Genomic DNA, 20,514 nt, shown 5'->3' on the forward strand with positions numbered 1-20,514 from the left:
GCTGTCAGGCCAGAGAGGGCATTTTCCACATAAAGGAGTTTGGTTTTGAATTCAGCTTGGATAAAATGTAAACAAGAAGAAAGCGCGTGGATCTGCAGCCACATGGGCCGTCTGGGATCACGCATGTGGCTCCAAGCAACGCTGTGATCTCTAGCCCTCTTAGCCTCTGCCACCCAGTGAACTAAGTCACTCAGGCGCTGCTTTGCTGAGCAGCTTGCGTGGTCACACAGCATGGCAGATCACTCTCCAAAACCCCCTCACGTATTAGCCTGACTGTACAACTTCAGTAGTTAATAGGGTGGGATTCCTGCCTAGTCAGAGTGCTTCTGATAATCACCAAGGGTCATGTATAATAAGACATATAGTGCAGAGAAGTACAGGTTTTACACACACACACACACACACACACGCTGAAAGAAACAATCAGTACTTAAGAGTTATAATTAAAATTTAAAAGATGATATTTTAGATACGTTGAATGGTTTTGATCTTTTGTTCTAGCAGTCAGGTGTTTTTATTTCTTTTTACGGAGCCATTTTACAGATGAGAAACTCTTTCATAAGAAAAAAATCCCTAAAACCCAACATAACCTCAATTAAAAAAAATGCTACCAGAACTCCATTAAAAATCCCAAATTTTAATCTTGGAGCAATGAACTCGTTACAAAGAGATTTTAAAGATTAAGTGTACATATTCACAAAAGCAACAAACTAAGGCATATTATCCATAGCTGTGTTCAATAAATAAAAGACTTAGAAAAGCCACATGACATGATTTCATTTAAACCTTGTCAAGATATGGGCAGCAAAGATTTCAAATATTTGACTTCCTTTTACATGTACTGGACTGTCAGTTTGTTCAATTATCATGAGTATGGACTAGATCCATTTCTAATCACTAAAACAAACATTCTAGGAAGAGCATGAAGCATAAACCTTATTGTAAAGTGCTCATTAGAAACCCACCATTTTAGTCATAATTAAGAAATGTTAAAGATAATCTTATTACATTCCTTAGATATCAAGTCTAAAAGTACAGTATGTACACAATCTACAGTCTTGTCTGTATAAATAGTAAATAATTTATCTATATATCTCAAATGTGACTAGTAGCTGAAGGGAAGTTGAAAGCTATTTTGATTCAGCAGGGGGGGAATCAGAAGAGTCATCCTATACATATATCCATGGGAATTCTGTATCTCAAGTGCCGCCATTTGGGCTAATCTCCTTGACTAACTCCGACGACCCCACTCACGAAGCATCTGCCAGCACATTACCAATACAGAATTACGGTATCTCTTCTACAACAGAATTGCTTGGGTCTCTAGAACAGGCAAGACTGCTGCTAAGAGGAAATGTAATGAGACACACTAAGTCCCTTAATTAAATAGAAGAAATATGTGCTGAAATATATTACACTTGCAGAGATAAAAGAACTCTGGACCAGACTGTCAAGGAATAAAATTTTGGACATTTATTTTTTGAATGAACTTTAGCACTTATAAAAAGTAAGACAAAACTAATTAGAGGCATCTGTGACAAAGTAAAAAAGCCTACATCGGCTTTTTTTTTTTAAACAAAGTTTTAACCAGTGCATCTCAGTCCAGAGCTGCAGTATGTCTGCTAATCAAAGTCTCTTGTCTTACTGGGAACAAAGCAAACCCCTCCACCTTGCTACCAGTGTTTTCTGTGATTTAGACTCACGGTTTCGTAGCATGGAATATTATCCAGTACACAGGTTAAGCTTCTTTCACTCAGGTATCAGTGGTGATAGTGGCGTTAGTATTGTACATCACTGTACTCCCCACAGCGCACACACTTTTCAACATTTTCCTCAAAGTGCAACGTGACAAGCTTTCAAAAATACATGCACCCTTAAAATATAAGACACAATAGTGTTCATGAAGTACAATAAAAAATGTACAATAAAAAATGTTTTACTTCCTCTCATTGCCTTTCAGTTCTCATCTGCTATGAAGGGCAACATTTCGTTCTCTTCCAGTCTTTTCCGCAGTTTTAAAACTGGACTTTGTAATTTGCAGAAAGATATATAGAAAGTGAGTACAGCCACTCACACATAGTGACATGGCTGCACTATAAAATAACACGATTACAGTAAAATCAAAAGCCATAAAGTAAAATAAAGGTGAACATTCCATAAATGGAATCTTTAACTTTTGGTCAACATTTTTGCTAGCCTAAAGACAAAAATCTGCTGTACAGAAATCACTTTAACATCTGCTGCAGGAGCAAGCTTCTTGTTTAATAGTTTACTCTAGCCTCAGCTTTGTGTGTGGTAAGCCTGAACTATGCTTTTTCTTAAAAGAATAGGCAGATAGGAGACTGTAAAGCTGTAGTTCTTCCCTAATTATACCCATTAGCAGATTCTTCCCTTATCAAACCATATTTACGTGAAAAAAATTGCTGCGATGTTCAGAAGAGTTGAAGGCAAACACACATGTATGGGCAACAGAAGCTGTCAAGGTGACAAACGATTCAATGGACTGCTTTCTTCTCCACCTGCAGCAAGCTTGAGTGTTGTTAGCTTTCGAGGGGGATGCTGAGGACTCTTACGAAGGTTGTCGTCCATCTGCAGAGAAATAATGAGAGCCGGATCTGGCAAACAGTAGAATACAGATTATGTCATTAGTCTATTTGTTGTGGGTCCAATCATGAATGCTGGTTTGCTTTTTTTTTTTACCCTGTTATTTCAGTCCTAGCCAAAAAAAGATGCCTTGGTTCCTTTTCACTCCCAAGTATCTGCTTGTGTTAGAGCTGCTATTCATTCCATTAGCATATGATAGCAAATCCAGGGCAAACAGGTGTGCTTCTCCCCAAATCATTTGACCAAGATAAATGAAGAAGGCAACATGGCTATCTTTTTCAAAGCGGCCGAAGTTTCAGTTTTGTAGAATAGTCAAACTCTACTAGAAAGCAGATCAGAAGTCAAATTACTAACCTCAATAGATGCTTTTGCATGCTCAGCACCTTGCAGGAGTGAATCTTTTTCAAATTGGAAACAGTCTGGAGGAGTTGGGGGAATTTAGGTGACTTAGAGATTTCAGAAAATATTTAATAAAGAGACTGTGATAAGGCTTTTTCAAACACAGGTTAAAATTAATCTCTGAATAAAAAGATTTTACATTTTCACTGTATATCAATCTAAGGCACTGTACATAGCGTGATATTTAAAAAAGAACAGTCTAGCTACTATACAATAAACAGAATCACATAAGACAGCACAGGGAGGATCTCCAGAGGTCATCTAGTCCATCCCACTTCCTCAAGGTAGGATCAGCTTTACCTAAATCATGCCTGACAAATGTCTGTGTAACCCATTCTTTAAAACTTCCACAGCCACACTTCAATGCCACAAAGAGGAGATACAATCAATACCTAATGCTACAGAAACGGTATATAATTAATCTATTTGATACACTGATCTTTTCCAAAAAGAAGTGCCATCTGTCCTTCTAGTTAGAATTTTTTGTCTCTGCATCAATAGACTAATTGTTCGCAAGCACTTTTCACATAAGTTAGAGAGCTTTTGATAGGTGCTGAGTGACAGCCTTGGAAACAAAGAATGCAAAGAAATAAAAGCTAGAGGTAGAACAAGTAGGAGAAAGAATGACTGCGGGTTAGTGACTAGAGCACTCAGCTGGAGGCAAGGGAAGCTGGGTATTAGTCTTAGCTTGCAAAACCATTTCTGGGTTTTGATCAATACCTTTGCCTTCTTTTTTGTTCGTATATGCACTTGCTGAAAGATATCAGTCTTTTTTGGTATGCACAGTTGCAAGATAATGTTCTTTTGATTGTAATAAAAATACTTCCAAAGTACAAGGCCTCATTAATCATTCCTTTCAAATTACATAATTTTCTTCCTGTATCTCTACGCAAACTAACTCATTAGAAAAGAAGCAATTAAAATAAAAATGTCCGTCGTAGAGTTGCAGTTGATAGGCGAGAATATTTGTTAACAGGAAACCACAAGGAAGCAAGAAAATTAGAAACTGAAGCAAAGGTAACCTTTTCAATCAAGTTGGATTCCTTATTTACAAGCTGTGTGAGTTTCTGCAGATTAGCATCTACTGTATCCTGTCCAGCTGGAGAATGGCCTGGAGAGTGAAGGCAGAAAGATGAAGAGTGAAAAGGTTCTTAGAAAAGCTTTCAAAACCCTTAAAAATGCATTGGAGAGAAAGTTCATACAATATTTTTATCCCCTCTAAAAAGAATGTAAGTGGAAAAGACATTCTGCACTAGAAACAAACAGAAGTACTGAGTGTGAGCCACAGCACAGAGACAGGTGTATTTTGCCAATGCCTGACAGGCTCTAAAAGTGAGGATTAAACCTGGGTTTTAATTTTCAATCATTTTTGCACAGCTTTGGAACATTTTTTACTCACACAAACTCCAGCATAAACAGAATAAAAATCTAATTCTGCCTTGGCTCACAGGTGGAAACCATCACTCCTAAACTAAACTGACTATACATGACAAAATCAGGAAAAGAAAACACAGCTTACCTGAGACAGCTAACCTAAAGTAGCAACTTAAAATATCATCACAGAAACGACACAGATTGGGAAGCTGTTTCAAATGCTCTTGTAATTGTATTCTGGGGAAGCACACTTTATAAAGTGGTGCAAGGAAACCAAACACAAAGGCATCCAAGGTAGAAGGCCTGAAAGAGTAACAGAACAAAACAGAGTGACTGAGACAAGACATTAAGACCGCTACTACATACCCATTTTCTGTCTATGTCAAAACATACTCCGGACAGAATTTAGTCAGCCCTTCTGGCATTCCATCTTTTCACATCAATCTGGTAAAAGCTTTGTGGAGAGTATCTACTGATTTCAGCACCTCTGAATTAGAGACAAGGAGGCAAGCTGAAACAATAACTTTGACATTAAAATCCAGTCATGATGTCACGTAGACTGATAAGCCACTTTAAAACACACTTCTGGCACCACAACAGCCAAGCAGACTAGTTGTATGCCAGGGGAACAGAATCCTCTCTCATGAAATGGTCCAACCTCAGTGGCTAAAGGAACAGATCCTCCTTTTGGGACCCCTTGGAGCTATGTTGTCGACAATATCTGTTTCCTGTTCTGTGTACGTACCACAGAAAGAGGACTGTTCCCAGACCTACAGCCTCTTCCCATGGAGGCAGTGGCAACACCTCAGGCTTAAAGCGTTCTTCTACGTACAAGTGCAGAAGGTGACATTCAGTGATTAGAAAAGCATTCTCTGGTGCTACACTAATTCACCAAGCACCCCACATTTTCTAAGCAGTGTAGGCAGCATCTGCCTCTCTATTAAGAAATGCAGGAGGAGGGGGAATATACCGACTGACACTGACTTCATCAGTCCAAAGATCTCATTCGTATCCTGTTCCCTCATTCAGATCTTACCTGAAATAACAGCGTGAAGCACGAACCCACTGCACAGCACCTTTTAACAGTTGGCAGGTAACAAACCCCAGTGTTCACTGTGTCATGTAGTGCCCGTTTTCCTATCCATTAAAAAAAATGTGCACTCACGTATTTCCAAAGAAAAACTCAGATGTTCCCAGTCTCTTCGACAGGAGATTTAGGCATTCCTTGGCATCCCTGTATATCTGATGAGACACAAAACTGTCTAAGAGCCATAGGTGTAGCAAGCCTAGTATGCACAGCATCATTCATTGTTTGGCAGCACGTTAACCTGTTTGAGCTCTTCTCTTTGACAGCACCAACTTACGAACCAAATTCTTCACTACAGGACACATACCTGTGCTTCCACTTCAGTGAGACTGTAGAGTGGAGGACCACCCCTGGTCAGCAAGATCCTGTTGAGAGCTTCCCTGGACATCTTTCCAGGCAGATACAAACTCAGTGGGAAGGGAATCCTTGAGGCAAACCATGGCTTTGTCACACTGCAGTAGTTCTCAGCCTCAACCCAGAATGTGTGCAGCTGTATCAACACAAGTAAGAATATGAACAAGAGCTGACTGGAATTTGAATAAGAATAGTACACTTCTCTTCAAAGTTTAATGTGGAAGATCTCTGTCACAGAAGCACCAGGAATTGTTGTAATTTAAAGCAATCAGACTCCATAATGGATTGTATTAATACTTTGAGTGTAGGCATATACAATTAAGGCCACAGCTACCTTATATCTAAATGAAAAATTTGAGATGTTACATAGACATATATACATGCATAAAATTACATACACACAGTGTTTGCATATACGTATACACACACACACACTGTGTGTATATGTACACTCACACACATTGTAAACAGAAACTATATGTAAATACTTACACACCTATAAAGTATGTAAGTTCTATTTTTCAGTGTGTCTGATACTACCCCATAAGTTCTACAGGATCAGGTTTGAACTTTTTAGAATTTTCTTTTGGAATTTTACATAAATCTTAAAATAAAAAGAAATTATGAGGTGATGAATTTGAGAGCCCTGCAGGATAGCTGAAGAGGCTAGCTTATGACACATTTGCTCAGAGTATTTTTTCCTGTACAAACTGAAGGCTGGGGATTTTTATACCTGTAATATACTTGCACTAAATTGGTGAGGACATGTGGCCATGTGCTATTTAGAACTGAAAAACAAAATTACCAGTGGCTATTTTAATTTCTCAAAAGTTCCAACAAAACAGTTATAAATGTCTTCACAGTTTGTGCACCTCACATCAGACACCATCACATATACTATATCTTACTCAAAGGTTTATCAGAAGCATCAAATGAAACAAAAAATGGCCAGAGCAAGCTGTTTTTAGCATACTGTTTAGCAAAAAGCATCTAAAAGAAAAAAAAAGTCATAGGTGCAATTTTAAAATCTGTCATAGATTCATTATTATTACCCTTCTATCACATTCTTCACCCACCCTGTTTTTTTTCTTTTCAAAAGTTGCTAGGCAATAGTTCCCAAATTCGACTAACAGAGCAAATGCACTCCAGCCAGGACGATGGTGTTACTTCAGCGTTTCTCCGATTGGGCACCTCTTGCAATACTCACTTCCAAAATTCTGCCCTCTATAAATATTTCCCGATATTTACCAGAGCAGGAAGCAGCTTCTCTTCAAGTAGCGCAATATATGCCAGCGTATCAGCTCCTTGTTTTGCAGACAATTCATAATCAGCATTGTATTTCTATGAATTAACAAATAACAAAAATACATACTGCAAGTAGTGTTACACAGAACTTTCCAGAAAGATGATGCAACCAAAAATGCAACCAAAAATGATTTCAAACTTAACAGCTGTCAGGTAGGCAAATATTAACAATATTTTTCAGGACGGAAAGCACAGGCTCACTCGAATTTCCTTCCTTTACTTCTTCAGGCTATGTCACACTTCCTTGCATTTTACATTTCTGCTTACTCGTTCCTAGACTTTTGCACCCTTCGGTTCCCAGAATAACTCCTGTGCGTGCCTGCCGCTGCTTGCCAAGCAAGTGTCCAGTGATACAAAGGCAATTTTTCAGCACTCAGGGCTGTAGCAAACCTCTAGCAAGTCCTGGTCTTTATTTTTGGATAACAAATCAAAGTATTCCTATCTGTTACCCTTAATTAGCTTTTTTAAAGTTTTAAAATTGGGTATCAACAATATAAGAGACCAAATACACAGCAAGATTAATGCAGTTACAGCTAACTCAGCTTTTTAATTCTGACACAAGATCCTTTTAAGGTGCATAAAAACGGCTGGTAAATTTTGAGGGAGGGGAGAGGAGGTCAGTTTTATTAATTTAGAAACAGCAAAGGGTTGGTGCTGATCTTCCTTATTTTTGGATATCTGAAAAGTATGCATATCACTGTTGTACTTTAACTGAGTTTTTTTTCCCCAACATTAAAGAATCTTTAGTATTGAAATGATAGGAAACTTCTGAATTTTAAAAAGACTGTCTAAAATCCCATCTCAAATGCTCAGTTTTCATATTCTATTTTTCTCTCCCAAAAAGATTTAAAGTTTCACTAACATGCCATTCATTGGATAATCTTCTTGACTAGGCAGGAACTGAATTTCTAATATAAAAAACAGAACAGAAGGCTGGAGGACCACCTTAGAAATAAAAAGACAATGCCATGCTTTATTAGACATCTTTATACTCTGTGAAAAGAAACTGTATAGCTTTATTCTTTGTGAATAAAACATTATGAGACCTGCAAAATGCTGGCAAGACCTGACTATATAATAACATGATGTGCATCAAGAAATGCTTGCAGATGTTTTTCTGCTACAAGCTACAGAAAAACTACAGTAAGTCAAAAATAAGTTTTATGTATTATCCTTCAAAAAAAGAGTATTAGGAGACAATTACCCATTTAAACAGTCAAAACCACACTTTTCAAACTGTGATCTCCTAGGTCTGCAAAGCCATAATGACATTAAACCGTTTTAATTAAGAATGTGATGAAACTGCAGAGTGCTCAGTGAGAAAACACTCAGTTAAGGTTAGTTTGTTGTCCTGTTCAATGAACAGGGTTTTTTTTCATGTCTATTTTTGAACCTTGCACAGGACTAATAGTAAATCTTTTAAATAGCTATCTGCAATCCACCATTTTGCAATCCTTGTGCATGTCTGGAAAATATGAAAGCACTGGGTCAGAACTGAGCTCCAGGCTTTTGGAAGCCTGTGTCAATATACACAGCGGACACATATATGAACTAAGAGGCAGAAAAAACCTCAAATCTCTCGAAAGAGACCTACCTGCTTTCTTAAGAAGTTTAGTATTTTTGCTGGCTGAGAAATAACAGTGTCCTCCGATATCAAGATTGGTACCTCTCCTAAAAGGCATGAACAATACAGTCAACAGAATTTATACAGAAGACTTCTAATGTAACTGCACAATGATTGGTCACTTCATCTATCTCCCTTCTCTCCAATGCGTGCTCTGATCTTCCCAACGTGTACACATAAACTAAATTTTATTGTATTACGCCCGTAACTAACACCAATACCTAAAAAGGGCCCACATCAAATCAGACTGAAGCCGATGTCATCTAACAGACTGTTGATACTTTGAGAACCAGGCCATTTATCTGGATTTCAGATATCTACCTTAAATCAAAAATCCCAGCCCAGTCCAAACCCCCTCTCAACTCACTCACCCCTAGGCCAATCCTTTCATCCTGTTTGCTTCCTGCCCTTCTCTTCCAAATCCATTTTACCCACTTGTTTTCTCTTGCCTCACTACAACCACTGTCCAAGCTACCAGCGCAGAAGGCAGAACTCTCCTGGAACCCAAAACACCTCCCGTCCGCCAGAGGCGTCCTGGCCTGCCGCTACCGCTTAGACTGCAGGAGCAAGGACTGAAAAACCTCTGGAACAGGGGCTATCTTACACACACAGTATGTTCACAAGGTACTTGTCGCAATGAGCCTAACATGACTGTGCTGCTATGTACTATTAAAGTATCAGTTACCAGCAACATCTGTTATTTGGATTTTTGGCGGTATGGATTTTATGTATTTCGACTATCAAGAAAGACAATGGACTTCTGAGAAGTATACCTAGCTAGTTCTTGGTGTTTTCTACTAGCAGCAAACAGCACACTAAAGAGCAAGAGTCAAAGGCCCAAACTTTATGTGGACATAGTAATGCCTAAATTGATCACATGGTAAGTATAAAAAACAGAATACTTTAAACTTGCAGTGACTTTACCTCTGTGGAATACATCTAGACAAAAACTGAGATGCTGAGCAAACAGATAAGCAATAAGTACAAGTATCCAACACGAAAAAGTCCTCTCTCGATACCTTACCTATCTGACAACTAGGTTGTTAGTTACCTTTTCTAATTCAACTTCTCAAACCAAGTGCAGTAGTAAACATCCCAACTGATACAAGTTATGCTCCCTGAGACTCATTCTCAATTTCCAAATGCACCAGCCTTTTAAGTTTTGTATAATTAAAAAAATTTGATTTCCATATGCATGTCTGGTTACTATCGTTATAAATATGTAAACTGCAGAAAGCTTAAAATCTTGTTTTACTATACCACCTATTTAGACTGTTTGACAGAAATAGGTGTATACTTAGCATCACACATATGCAGTTTAATAGTGTCCTTGCGGCACTTTATTTATGTCTTCCATTATTTTATTCCCATAAATCACACTTGATCCTGTAAACTCATTTATAGATATGTCTGAAAGCAAGGAGCCCAAATTGGAGCGGGTTACTCACGAACACAAAACCAAAAGAAACTCTGAAATAACTCTGAAATTGGAACCTACATTTATAAAGTGACTGTGAGTTTAAAAAGGGGGGGGGGGAGAGGGTACCTTTTCGAGCTCTCCAGGAGTTATTTATGGCATTCACTGTCAGTGGAGCACCAGAAAATTTGGCATAAGCCTGCAAGATTGCAGAGAAAACAAAATTTAGTGGGCGTCCGTAAGTGTGAGAGGGCCACAAGGAAGAGCAGAGCTTTGTGGCCGGCGGTGCTGATCAGACTGGAAGCGCTGCCCCGTCGCGCAGCGCGTTTCCGACCCGAGGGCGGCTGCCACCTCTCCCGCCGCGGTCGGAGGCTCCTGCTGCAACGCGCACTGGCAGCGAGCGGCGGCAGCATCGCCTCCCGCCGCCTCGCCCGACCCAGCCGACCGAGGGCCGGGCGCTCCCGGCGCCTCGCCGCGGCCGCTCCCCCCTCACCCGCGCGGCAGCCCGCGAGCGAGGTGGCCGGGGCCGCGCCGCCCCCGCGGGCCCCGCACAGGCCGCGCCCGCGCTCCCGGCGCCACGGGCGGGCGCGCCCCTCAGCGGCGGCGGCGGCGGCGGCGCCTCCCTCGGCGGGGACAGCAGCAGCGGCGGCGGCAGGCGGGCCCTGGGCGCTGTCCCTCCCGCCGCCCCCCCGGCGGGCGGCGGCCCCCCGGCCGTTACCATGACGGTGAGCGACTCCGGGTGCACGGACGGCAGCCCCCAGCCGCCGCCCCAGCAACTCAGCTCCATGGGAGCCGCCATCTTGTCCGCCGCCAGCGCGGGCCCGGGAAGCGCGCCGCGGCCGCCCTCGCATGGCGGCGCCCGAGAGCCCCGGCCCGCGCCCGGGGGGGGCAGCGGAGCGCAGCGCGGGGGCCGCGGCCACCCCCCGGGCCGGGCCGGGCCGCCGCGCACCTGCCGCCCCCGTGCTGCGCGCTGCCGGCGCGGGGCCTTGGGCCAGAGCCGCCTGCGAGCGAGGCCGCGGTGCGCGGCGGCGGCGAGGGCGCCTGCATTTCTGCACCCCGTTTTTTTGGATTTGTTATTTCATACACAGTTACGACCTTCCACGGGAACGGAAAATCTGACTTTTGATGGAAGGTAAACAGCCGTCGTCAGTAATTTGGCTTTGAAAACAAGGAACTCTGATCATACTGTACGAGTTTTGTCTTTTGTATAAATTGTATTTTCTTTACTAGAGACCTTTAAACATTTCATTTTATCATTCCTGCAGACATTCTGTAGCACTTTTAATTGTTGAAATATTACGTCAAACCAAATGTTTTTATACTTCCTGAACAAGAAGGAAAAATACCACACTGCCTTAAAAAGAAAAAACGCACTGACCATCCTCATTAAGGCCTTCTGCTCATAAAGAGAAGAGGAGAGCAAGGGCAAAGCTTTTTTTTCCCCCTCTTGAATTTGCACAGTTGCAGATCTGCATAAAACTTGTGGCATAGTGTCATGATCAAAACCTGCCACCCAGATCTGAGATCATTCTGCTCCAGATCATTAGGATCAAAAAAACGCTATACAACTGGCAATATTAACAGTAATGAAATTTGTGGGTTTTTTTAAAAGGGCTGATTACATTTCTCCCTGTAAAGAGGTATGTAAAGTAAAGGTTCTTAAGGACACCTTTCTCTTCCTTTCATCCCAGCTAATTCCTAGCCCGTCTTTCTGGGTGCTTCATTTAGGCCTGATCACCCTTGCTGGGTGTGCAAGATCTGAAAGCAGGAGTGGCTCGATAGCACGGATCCTAAATGGCTCGCTCTGTACTGAGCGTGTGCCAGTTTATGGCTCTTCTCTGATGCAGGTTGCAAAACTGCTTAGGAGGTAGTTACGAGTGTAAACTTTCCTTGCAGTGCCTTAGGGCCCAATTCATCTCTACGCTATTGCAGAAGCCAGAGCAAAGATGAAAAAACGGCAATCTGCATCTTCCCTCCCCCATCCTAAGCTATTCATGAGTTTTTTCCTCTTGGTTGCCTGAGTGGAATTCCTCTTAGTATAAATGAAAGATAGATTGGTGCATTGAGAATGAATATATGCCTTGACTTGAAGAAGTGGACTCAAGTCTGTGTTCCTGAAAAAGCAAAACTTCCTCTGAAACCTGTGTGTTTGAAATGGTACTGCACACATTTTTTCTTCAATGAAAATGTTTCAGGATCAAACCCATAAGTGTCCAAGTAAATGTGGAGGGACATGGTCTGGAGCTATACTTCACTTGGCTTTCACTTGTATTAAGACTTCTGTATCTTAGTTTTACTTGTATTCCCATCCTTAAGCCATCCATATAATTCCATGAAAATAGTGAGTCTTCCTGATGCACAGTAGGAGCAAAATATGAAAGATGAATTAAGCAGCGGGGATTGCTGCCTCCTTCCCCTACCTTGTTACTTGGAATTTGAACAAGTTGTGTACGTATCTGTAAAGCAAATCTACAGTGTTGGCAGCTTCTCTGTATTCTCTATGTTTAGAGTTTTGTTGATTTACATAAATTAAGTAGGACAAATATTTAACAGGTGAGTTGAGGTTTACTTGCAGATCCTGTGTTAAGAATTAGTCTTAGGTTTCTGTGAGAAACTTCCGTATATAATGTTATTGACTGTATGAAAGTTTTTGAAGATATCCTGCCCCATAACCACTTTATGATTCTTGTTCAAAATATTAAGCTCCAGTAAATTAAGCTGGAGTTTGTACTTCAGAGAATACACAAAGTCTGTTGCTGTCAGCGCAAGAGACTCCACTGTAACTAAATCAGAAGTAACAATGATATTTTAAAATTATTTATTAAATATTTTTGACAGAGAAGGGAATATTTCTAGGAAATATTTCCTATATTTTGACAAAATCAAATTACATAATTGAGCAAATAATATTGCAAATACTTGATAGTGTTAGCTTAAAGAGGTGAAAGCAAAACCTCACTATCCTTTTGTCCTTTTTTGTTGGCTATAGTCACTGAATACTTTAATATGGACCCGTGAAGATTTTACTTCTTCATGGTGCTTTTGCCTCAGGTGTTTAAACCTGTGTTTGCAAAAAATGCTCTTTGATGACGAAGGGCTTCTTCCTCATTGCTCACAGATTGGAGAGCAGTATCTCGGCTGCTCTGTGCCCAGGTATTTAGTCTCTGCAGCTTGTGTGCTGTCTCCATCCTTTAGGTAGGAACAAGATCTGGACTGAGGCTTCCTTCCAGGCAGCTTGTGGCACAGTTAGTCCTTCCTTCTGCATTTTTTCTTCCATGCCCTTGCCTCCTTCCCTACGCTCTTTCAGCCTCCCCTCGCTGACTCTCCCTGCCCCGTATCATCCTGCACCTGCCACGTTCCTCTCTGCGCTGTGCTGTGCTCTGCCAGCCCTGACACCACCACATCGTCTTGTCACTGTCACCACAGAGGCAGGGAGTGAAGCTGAGGGTTATCTTCTTGAGTGGGGACACATACGGAAATGCCGGGGGGTGAGGGGATGGAAGAACGCTGTGCTGGGGCACACTGGGTATGGGGAGCACTCTCCAGCCTGGAGAGGCTGGGCAGAGGAAGAAAAACTGTGCAGTCAGAGTGGGGACAACACTGTCACACAAACAGGCTAAGGAGAATTGTGTGTTCTGGGGTATGGGGGTATGCACCATGTGGGGAGGGCAGCTAAAGGGTATGTGAATACAGGCCAGCTGAAGGTACTGGAAATGCCGTTGGCCCTGCATCAGGAGGAGCCAACACCTATGCCTTCTGCGGTGGTGGAGCCACTCGGCCAGACCCTTCTCTCGCAGCGAGCCCTCCAGCCCCAGCCCTGGCGGCGCCGGGTCCTGACTCACCCACAATGACCCCGTGGGGGCTGTTCTCCGCGGTGCTCATTAGCTGTATATTCCAAGCCTGATGTGACTGAACATTAATCAGCACTATTTTGTTCATTTAACGTACAATTTCTCTCCTATTGTTGTCCTTCTTTTTATGATGTAAATAATACCAGACAGCTCCAGCTATTCCAACTGTGTGCTGGGTAGCAGGTTGGCAGGGGGGCAGCCACAGCTTCCTGGCGTTCTCCCGTCCTGGCAGAGGTTCATCTGCGGGCTGGGGACACACAAACAAGAGTAGGAGGAGACAGGTTTGGAAGCCGGCTGCACACTGTCGGCTCCGGGGCAGGAGAGGCGCCCTGCAGTCCTTCTGCCACGCAGTCCCTTGGGAGATCCCTTCCTTTGCAAGCAGAAAGTGCTGGAGGAGGGTGCCCTCCCTGATGGGAGACTCCACGTGGGCATTGAGGACAGGGGCTGCAGGGCCGCTCACCCCGAGGGGCTTGCTTGCTTAACTTCAGCAATGCAGAGGCTGGAATTTTCTGGAGTAAGGATGGAATAGAATGGAAAGATGGATGGAGCACGGGAATAAGGACATCCTGGGGGCACATACAAGACTGAAAATCTGTGCAGTTGAAAGGGAAAGGGTTTTTTTGTTAAGCAGGTTGGTTAAGTCATCAGGTTTGGGGTTCTGTTAACGCGAAGCAACCTTTTCAGTAACCTTAACGCTTTCCAGTTGAGCTCTCCCAATGTTCCTGAGCGCTCTAAACAAAACAGGGGAGAAGGGATTATAGGTTCTGCACTTTGCCAATCCAGACTCTTCTAGAAACCAAACTTGCTCCAGTCTGATCTGCACGACCCCTTTTGGTGACACTCTTAACTCAGAAAAAGTGGCGAAGTTAAATTCGCACCAAGACCAAGCTTACGCACTGGAGCGTCCGCATCCATTTTGAACGTCACGCCATTGAGCGGGTTCCATTTCTAGACCAGGGCTCCTCAAGGAGGAGCTCAGCGGGAGCTGGGGCCTCGGCGAGACCCCAGGCCTGCCACCTCTCCCGCCTGCCGCCGCCCCAGCCGCGGCAACAACCCGGCTCGGCCCCGACGGACCGAGGGCACCCTGGACGGCGCCCCGCGCTCACGGCGGCCCGCGGTGCTGCCGGGGGGGGCTGCGCGGGCACGGCGCTGCCAGCGGGGCCGGGCCCTGCCCCGGCTCGGCCCCCGACGGCTCGGCCCTTCCCCTCGGCGGCTCGGCCCCCGCCAATGGCCTCCGCCGCCCGCCGCCGGCCCTCCCCGGACGCCGGGCAGCCCCGTTAAAGGCGCGGAGCGGCGCGGCCGGCCCCGCCGCCCTGCGCGCCCCGCGGCCGCCATGGGGTGCGAGCGCGGCGCCGCGCTGCTGCTGCCGCTGCTGCTGCCGCTGGCCCTGCGGCCGCTGGCCCTGCGGCCCGGCGCCCCGCGAGGTAAGCGCCGAGCACCGCCCCGGCCGGGGCAGCCCCGGGGGGGCGCGGGGCCGGGGCGCCGCTGCCTCTCGGTGCGCCCGAGCCGCCCGCCCGAGGTGGGCTTGACGCCGGGGGCGATGCCTCGGGAGGCGGCGTGGCTGCGCGGGACCTCCCGTTTCGGGGGCGCGTTGCCCCCGCTCCCCCCCCGACGGCGCCCGCCGCCCCCCGAGCGGTTTGGGTAAAGCAAAAGGGAGCCGGTCGGCTTAGCTGACCCGCCTTTTCCAAAAGCCCCTTTTAAAGTCCTTCTTGATTAAAACCACTTCAGAATATTAATTATCCTATCGAGAGCAGCGCTTTAAAGAGCAGAGGCAGAAAGACAGGAGCACAGTGAAGCGCTGGGTTTCTCAGCTTCGTGGAGACGGTGGACAGCCAAAGACCTCCCTCCCAGCTGTGAAATTTTCTCCTCATTAGAGTGTCAGAAATCCTTGCAGAGGGTCAGGATTTCACCCTAGGTGTTTAAAGCATCGTTAATTATTTCGAAAAGTGCTGAGCGGAGTGGAGTACTGCTTACGTTTGCAGGTATTACAGTTAGTTGTGACTGGAGCAGAGCTTCAGGCGGCTCAGAGGCTGATACAACATTGCAGCAGAGTTAGGGGAAAGAAAGGGTCTATTTTTAGCTCTTTGCTCTCCTGTGACACTAATTTTATTTCTACATGCTTCCTTCTCCTTTACGGGCTTTGCACCGTGTCCTTTAACTCATTACAGAGTTGGTCTGTTAGTACAGAGCCAGTCCTGACATTTTGGAGAGATCTGCAAAAAGTGACTTGCCGCTTTCTCCAGATGTAGCTGATCCCTTGCCAGCATTATGATAGGACGGTGTGCAGGTCCTTGCTAAGAAATTTGGAAAGCAGCAGGGAGATCCCTGGGACGTGTTGGGGTGGGCTCCATCTCACGGGTGGGTGTGCATGCACGCGCATGTGCTCGGGGGCAAGCTTAAGCCCGCACTGCTCACTGCCTGAACTCAAGCCAGCTGCATGTGCCTTTCAGGTTTCGCAGTCAGTTTTTAGCAGTTTGTTTTCCAGTCTGCCTTTCCAAGGAAAGGAACTAAAGGATTATTCTTCAAAAAGTGAGATCTGAAATCCTTGCAGATTTTTTTTCTCGTTCCTTCCAAGCAAGCAGTTATCTCCATCGAGTCTAAAAGCTGTCTCTGCCTTAAACTCTACTGAAGGTGTAGCATTTTCATAACCCCATTGCTCTTCTGCTGGCCACTTTTAGCTAACATGTGAGTAATTTACCCTAAAGGGTGGATTCTGTCACGTAGAGTGTCTACATGCATGTCAGTGGAGGTATCTCAAAGGGTTTGATAGCAGCAACTGGATCCTTCAGCAGCATGTACGAGCTTTATGGGAGCTCAACTACCAAACCAATCTGAACATTCATTTAAATACGCAAATTTCAAAATTTTGAATAAGTGTTTTCTGTAAATGTGGAAAATAGACATTGACAGAAGTGTGCCAGTGTTTAATTTTTTCCCTTTACAATATTTTCCTGTATTTTGAAGTGTTTGACTCTATCCAAGATTAATTTGTCTCTTCGGAATTCATATAAAATATGTCAGTAGAGCTAGAAGTACTGAACGGCGTGTATGCCTATATTTTTTGCTATGAGAGACTAAGTGCAATGTTCTGGTGTTCTGGCTGAGAAGACACAGCTGTATTCTGTGGATGGTTATTACCTGAAAAATGCTGTTGTACAGAGTAGCGAGTTACATTTCAGTCTTTCGCTTGGGCAGTTGCTTTGCTCTCTGTGAACCGAACATGATGGAGTACCCAGCCTTTCCCCTCCTCCCTCTGGATCACTGGTTGCGGTGGGAGCTGCGGTTGTCCTGGAGAGCTTGTAGGTCTGAATTGAATGAAGGACATGCAGTTTGGCCAGATCGCTCTCAGATATGCATTTCTTGGTGGTTTGACAACAGTATTACAAGTGCATGCAAATCAAGGACCTCATTCATCTTTCGTAGTGTCCTGGGACTCCCAGTAGAGTCATGGGATTCTTGGACCCCAAGGGAATGTAGACTTAAGCCATTAAAAATAGACTATAGATCTACGTTTCAACATTTTTGTGAGAAGAAGGGAAAAGATCTCTTCATTATTCTTTCTTGGGAATGACATTGGCGTCCAAATTAATGGAAGCTACAAACGAGCAATGGGAGCAGCATGAAGCCTGGCTCTAATTCCCGCTCAGGGAGCAGGGTTTGCCACGTGGCTCTGGGTAGGGCCGTGCACCCACGTAACGCTGTCCGAGCACTCACAAGCCCGCGCCTGCCCGCGGAGTGCGGAAGCGCTCGGTCAGCGGGATGGCCCTGGCCTCCCGGCCAGCAGGCTCGCTTTGGGGAACCACGCGGGGTGCAGGTGACCCGACCGGAGTTCGGTACGGGACGCTCGTCTGTGTAGGTCCACCATTCTCCGGCCTACGAAGCTAAACTCTGGCATGAGGACACAGCACGACGTGCTATCACGTGCCTTTGCCGCCTGGCTTGCGTTAGGGCTCTGCAGGGGCGGCTCTGTGGTGTCGTCCTGGTGTGGGAGAAAAATGTGGCCCAGCTATGACAGGTCTGTTGGAGTGGCAGTGTTACATGTGACTGTCTAAATATATCCTAATATTTAAATAACCCTTGTGCACAGTGATTTGTTAGTCTCTATTGGAACGGAATAATATATTTGATGTTCTAATAGCAGTAGGTTTAAATAGGAGATAACCAAGAAACCTGTTGGAATAGTTGACGGAGTTTGGAGACATCATGGATTGAGGAACACTGAGGAAAAACCCAGTTTGCTGTTTCTGTGCCATAAGGGGCGTAGCTGACATACTTATGAGTATAATGTTCAGGCTCTTTGCTAATGCATTGTGCAAAAACTGAAAAGAAAAATATGAAGCAGCTTTCACTATGCCTTCAGGCTTATTTTTTGTGAGGCCTGTCTTTGTTATCTGTGCCAAAAAGGAAAGATGAGTCTTGTTTATATAATGCATCTCCTGAGGAGTCAGTGAAGTGAGAAGGAGGTTATGAATATCACATTGCTTACCTGGCTTTTTAGCATTTTAATTGATTCCCTCCAAGACACCATCAAAATGATTCTTAGGATAAGCACACTGGAAATCTCCTGTCTGAAAATGCTGGTGCCAGATTCTGAGACTAACTGAAATGTGAGCATCAGCATTTGGATTTATAAAAACAGAAACAGGTTAAAAAGCTTTCCATTGAGTTGCATCTCAAAAGAGATAAATCTTAGAGATCTACTTGAAAATATTTGGGTAACTTCAATTTGAAGACTAGATATTTCTGTTTTAAAAACTTACCAATAATTTCTAGAATCTGTTGCTAACAGATGATCTGTTGCACAAAATCCATATAATATTTTCATATTATTTCTTGTTATTTTCAGATTATTCATTTTAGAGAGGGTAAATAGGTTTAAATATCCATACAGAAATAGAGACGAGTTTGCATTTTCAAAAGGTGGCATGGGGATGAACAGGCTTCAGGCTACATTTTTCTTAGCTCACTATTGTATTTAAACTGCTGTTAAAACCATTTTATTTTTCAGTTTTTGATCTTCTTTCTTATTCCAACAAGAGAATGGTAACAAACTTTCTGCAACAAGCACTCAGTGATCCTACACTGAATGATGTGTACTTGCTCTCAACATTCAACCTGCAGTCCAAGAGCACAGCCACCATATTTGGCCTGTATTCGTCCGCTGACAACAGCAAGTATTTTGAATTTACAGTAATGGGACGGGTGAATAAAGGTGAGTTGTTTGGGGTGGGTAGGGGGAAACTACTGTTGGATCCGTAGTTATTGGTATGTTATGGATGGCCATTGAAAACAGTGTGATTAACCTTTGTGCTTGAGTCATTCCTGTTGCGTGCTGTCGCCACTGGGCCTCTTCACAAGATGAGGGCGTTGAGAGCATCCTCTCTCACTCCCCTCGTGTTTCCTTCCCCAACTGCGTGCTGCTCCCCTGGCCGGGTGTCTCCGCTCTGCCGTGCAGCCTGCTCTGAGGCATGCTCAGAAAGGAGAGAAAGAAAGGAGTATCGGAGGAAGGAGTCAAGTTGTTTGTCTTTATTTTTTTCCCCTTGGGACAATCACTGGTTCTTGTTACTCAGGAATGTGCGGGACACACGCACATGCCGCCTCATGCATATGAAAGGCGAGTACTTGTTCCCTCTTCCCCGGAGGTTAGATGTGACTGTGCAAGACAAACATTCCCAGCACTTACAGGACCTTTCGGGTGAATTAAAACGCTTGTTCTTTGCTTATGGGAGTCAGTTCATTAACAGTCGAAGCAGAAACTTGAGCAGATTTTTAGAAACTGAGAACTCTGTCACTCTCTGAGTCTCAGATCAGTCTCACATCCAGGATATGTTGCAATATTAAGGTTCAGTGAAAAATCATCAGATGGTGAAAATTATTGTTGCTCCATTGACTTCACTGCTGATATGGTTTGCTTCTGCTAATGTTATAATCAGCAGCTGAGTCTAATATACTGAGAAACTTTATCAGTAACTGTCTTGCAATTCCTAAAATTGACTGACTTTATTGCTAAATGATATATTGCATATTCTCTCTCTCTCTCTCCCCCCCTCCCTCATGCCTAATATCCGTATATATCATATATAGATATGATTTAAGTAACAGACTTAAGAGGCTTTTTGGTACAAAGTTGCAAAGTTTCTTTTGTTTTTGTCCTCAGTGTGTTTGGTTGTGTTGTACTTGAGAAGAGTCTGTGACAGGATTGGGGCATAATTTTAGGCAACATAAAGAAATTTGTGCTGGCAGTGACCCTTGTCCTTTATACCTTGAGTAGATGGAGGACTTCTGTAACCTGTTGTAAAGGTCTAACCGAACAGAGGGAGGCTTTTCTCAGCTTCTTCAGCTGTACCATGGAGATCCCTTTGCTGCCTCATTATTTTAGTGCACCTTGCTTAAGACGTATGACAGTGTGAGAGTAGTAGGCAGTGTTTCACAGCGTCTTCACACGTGATTTGTCTGGAAGTGTCAAGTGTCCCATATGGCTACTTCATACGGTAAGTTA

General features: G+C 44.0%; 2 protein-coding genes across 5 annotated transcripts in view; one reads left to right on the forward strand and one right to left on the reverse strand.

Annotated features, from left to right (window-relative positions):
- Positions 1-617: 617 nt before the first annotated feature.
- On the reverse strand, positions 618-11,020 carry LOC112987088 (metaxin-3). 4 transcript variants are annotated; one of them, XM_064499747.1, is made up of 9 exons: positions 10,883-11,020; positions 10,294-10,363; positions 8,718-8,794; positions 7,067-7,159; positions 5,772-5,954; positions 5,543-5,619; positions 4,523-4,680; positions 4,026-4,114; positions 618-2,589 (listed from the first exon to the last, which is right to left on the reverse strand). In XM_064499747.1, the coding sequence occupies exons 1-9, from the start codon at positions 10,961-10,963 to the stop codon at positions 2,479-2,481; spliced, it is 939 nt and encodes a 312-aa protein (XP_064355817.1). In that variant the 5' UTR covers positions 10,964-11,020; the 3' UTR covers positions 618-2,478. The 4 variants fall into 4 exon arrangements, with proteins under 4 accessions (XP_064355817.1, XP_064355818.1, XP_064355820.1 ...); XM_064499748.1 differs by having other exon boundaries at positions 618-2,615; XM_064499750.1 differs by lacking the exon at positions 4,026-4,114.
- Positions 11,021-15,211: 4,191 nt separating this feature from the next.
- LOC112987065 (thrombospondin-4) overlaps positions 15,212-20,514 on the forward strand; it is a 38,011-nt gene continuing 32,708 nt past the window's right edge. The window contains exons 1-2 of the mRNA XM_064500869.1: positions 15,212-15,439; positions 19,024-19,227. Coding sequence (XP_064356939.1) covers positions 15,349-15,439; positions 19,024-19,227 — 295 coding nt within the window. The 5' untranslated portion in view covers positions 15,212-15,348. The remainder of the gene's footprint in view (positions 15,440-19,023; positions 19,228-20,514) is intronic.

The sequence above is a fragment of the Dromaius novaehollandiae genome, chromosome W, assembly GCF_036370855.1.
Source record: "Dromaius novaehollandiae isolate bDroNov1 chromosome W, bDroNov1.hap1, whole genome shotgun sequence".
In the NCBI taxonomy this organism is placed as follows: domain Eukaryota; kingdom Metazoa; phylum Chordata; class Aves; order Casuariiformes; family Dromaiidae; genus Dromaius; species Dromaius novaehollandiae.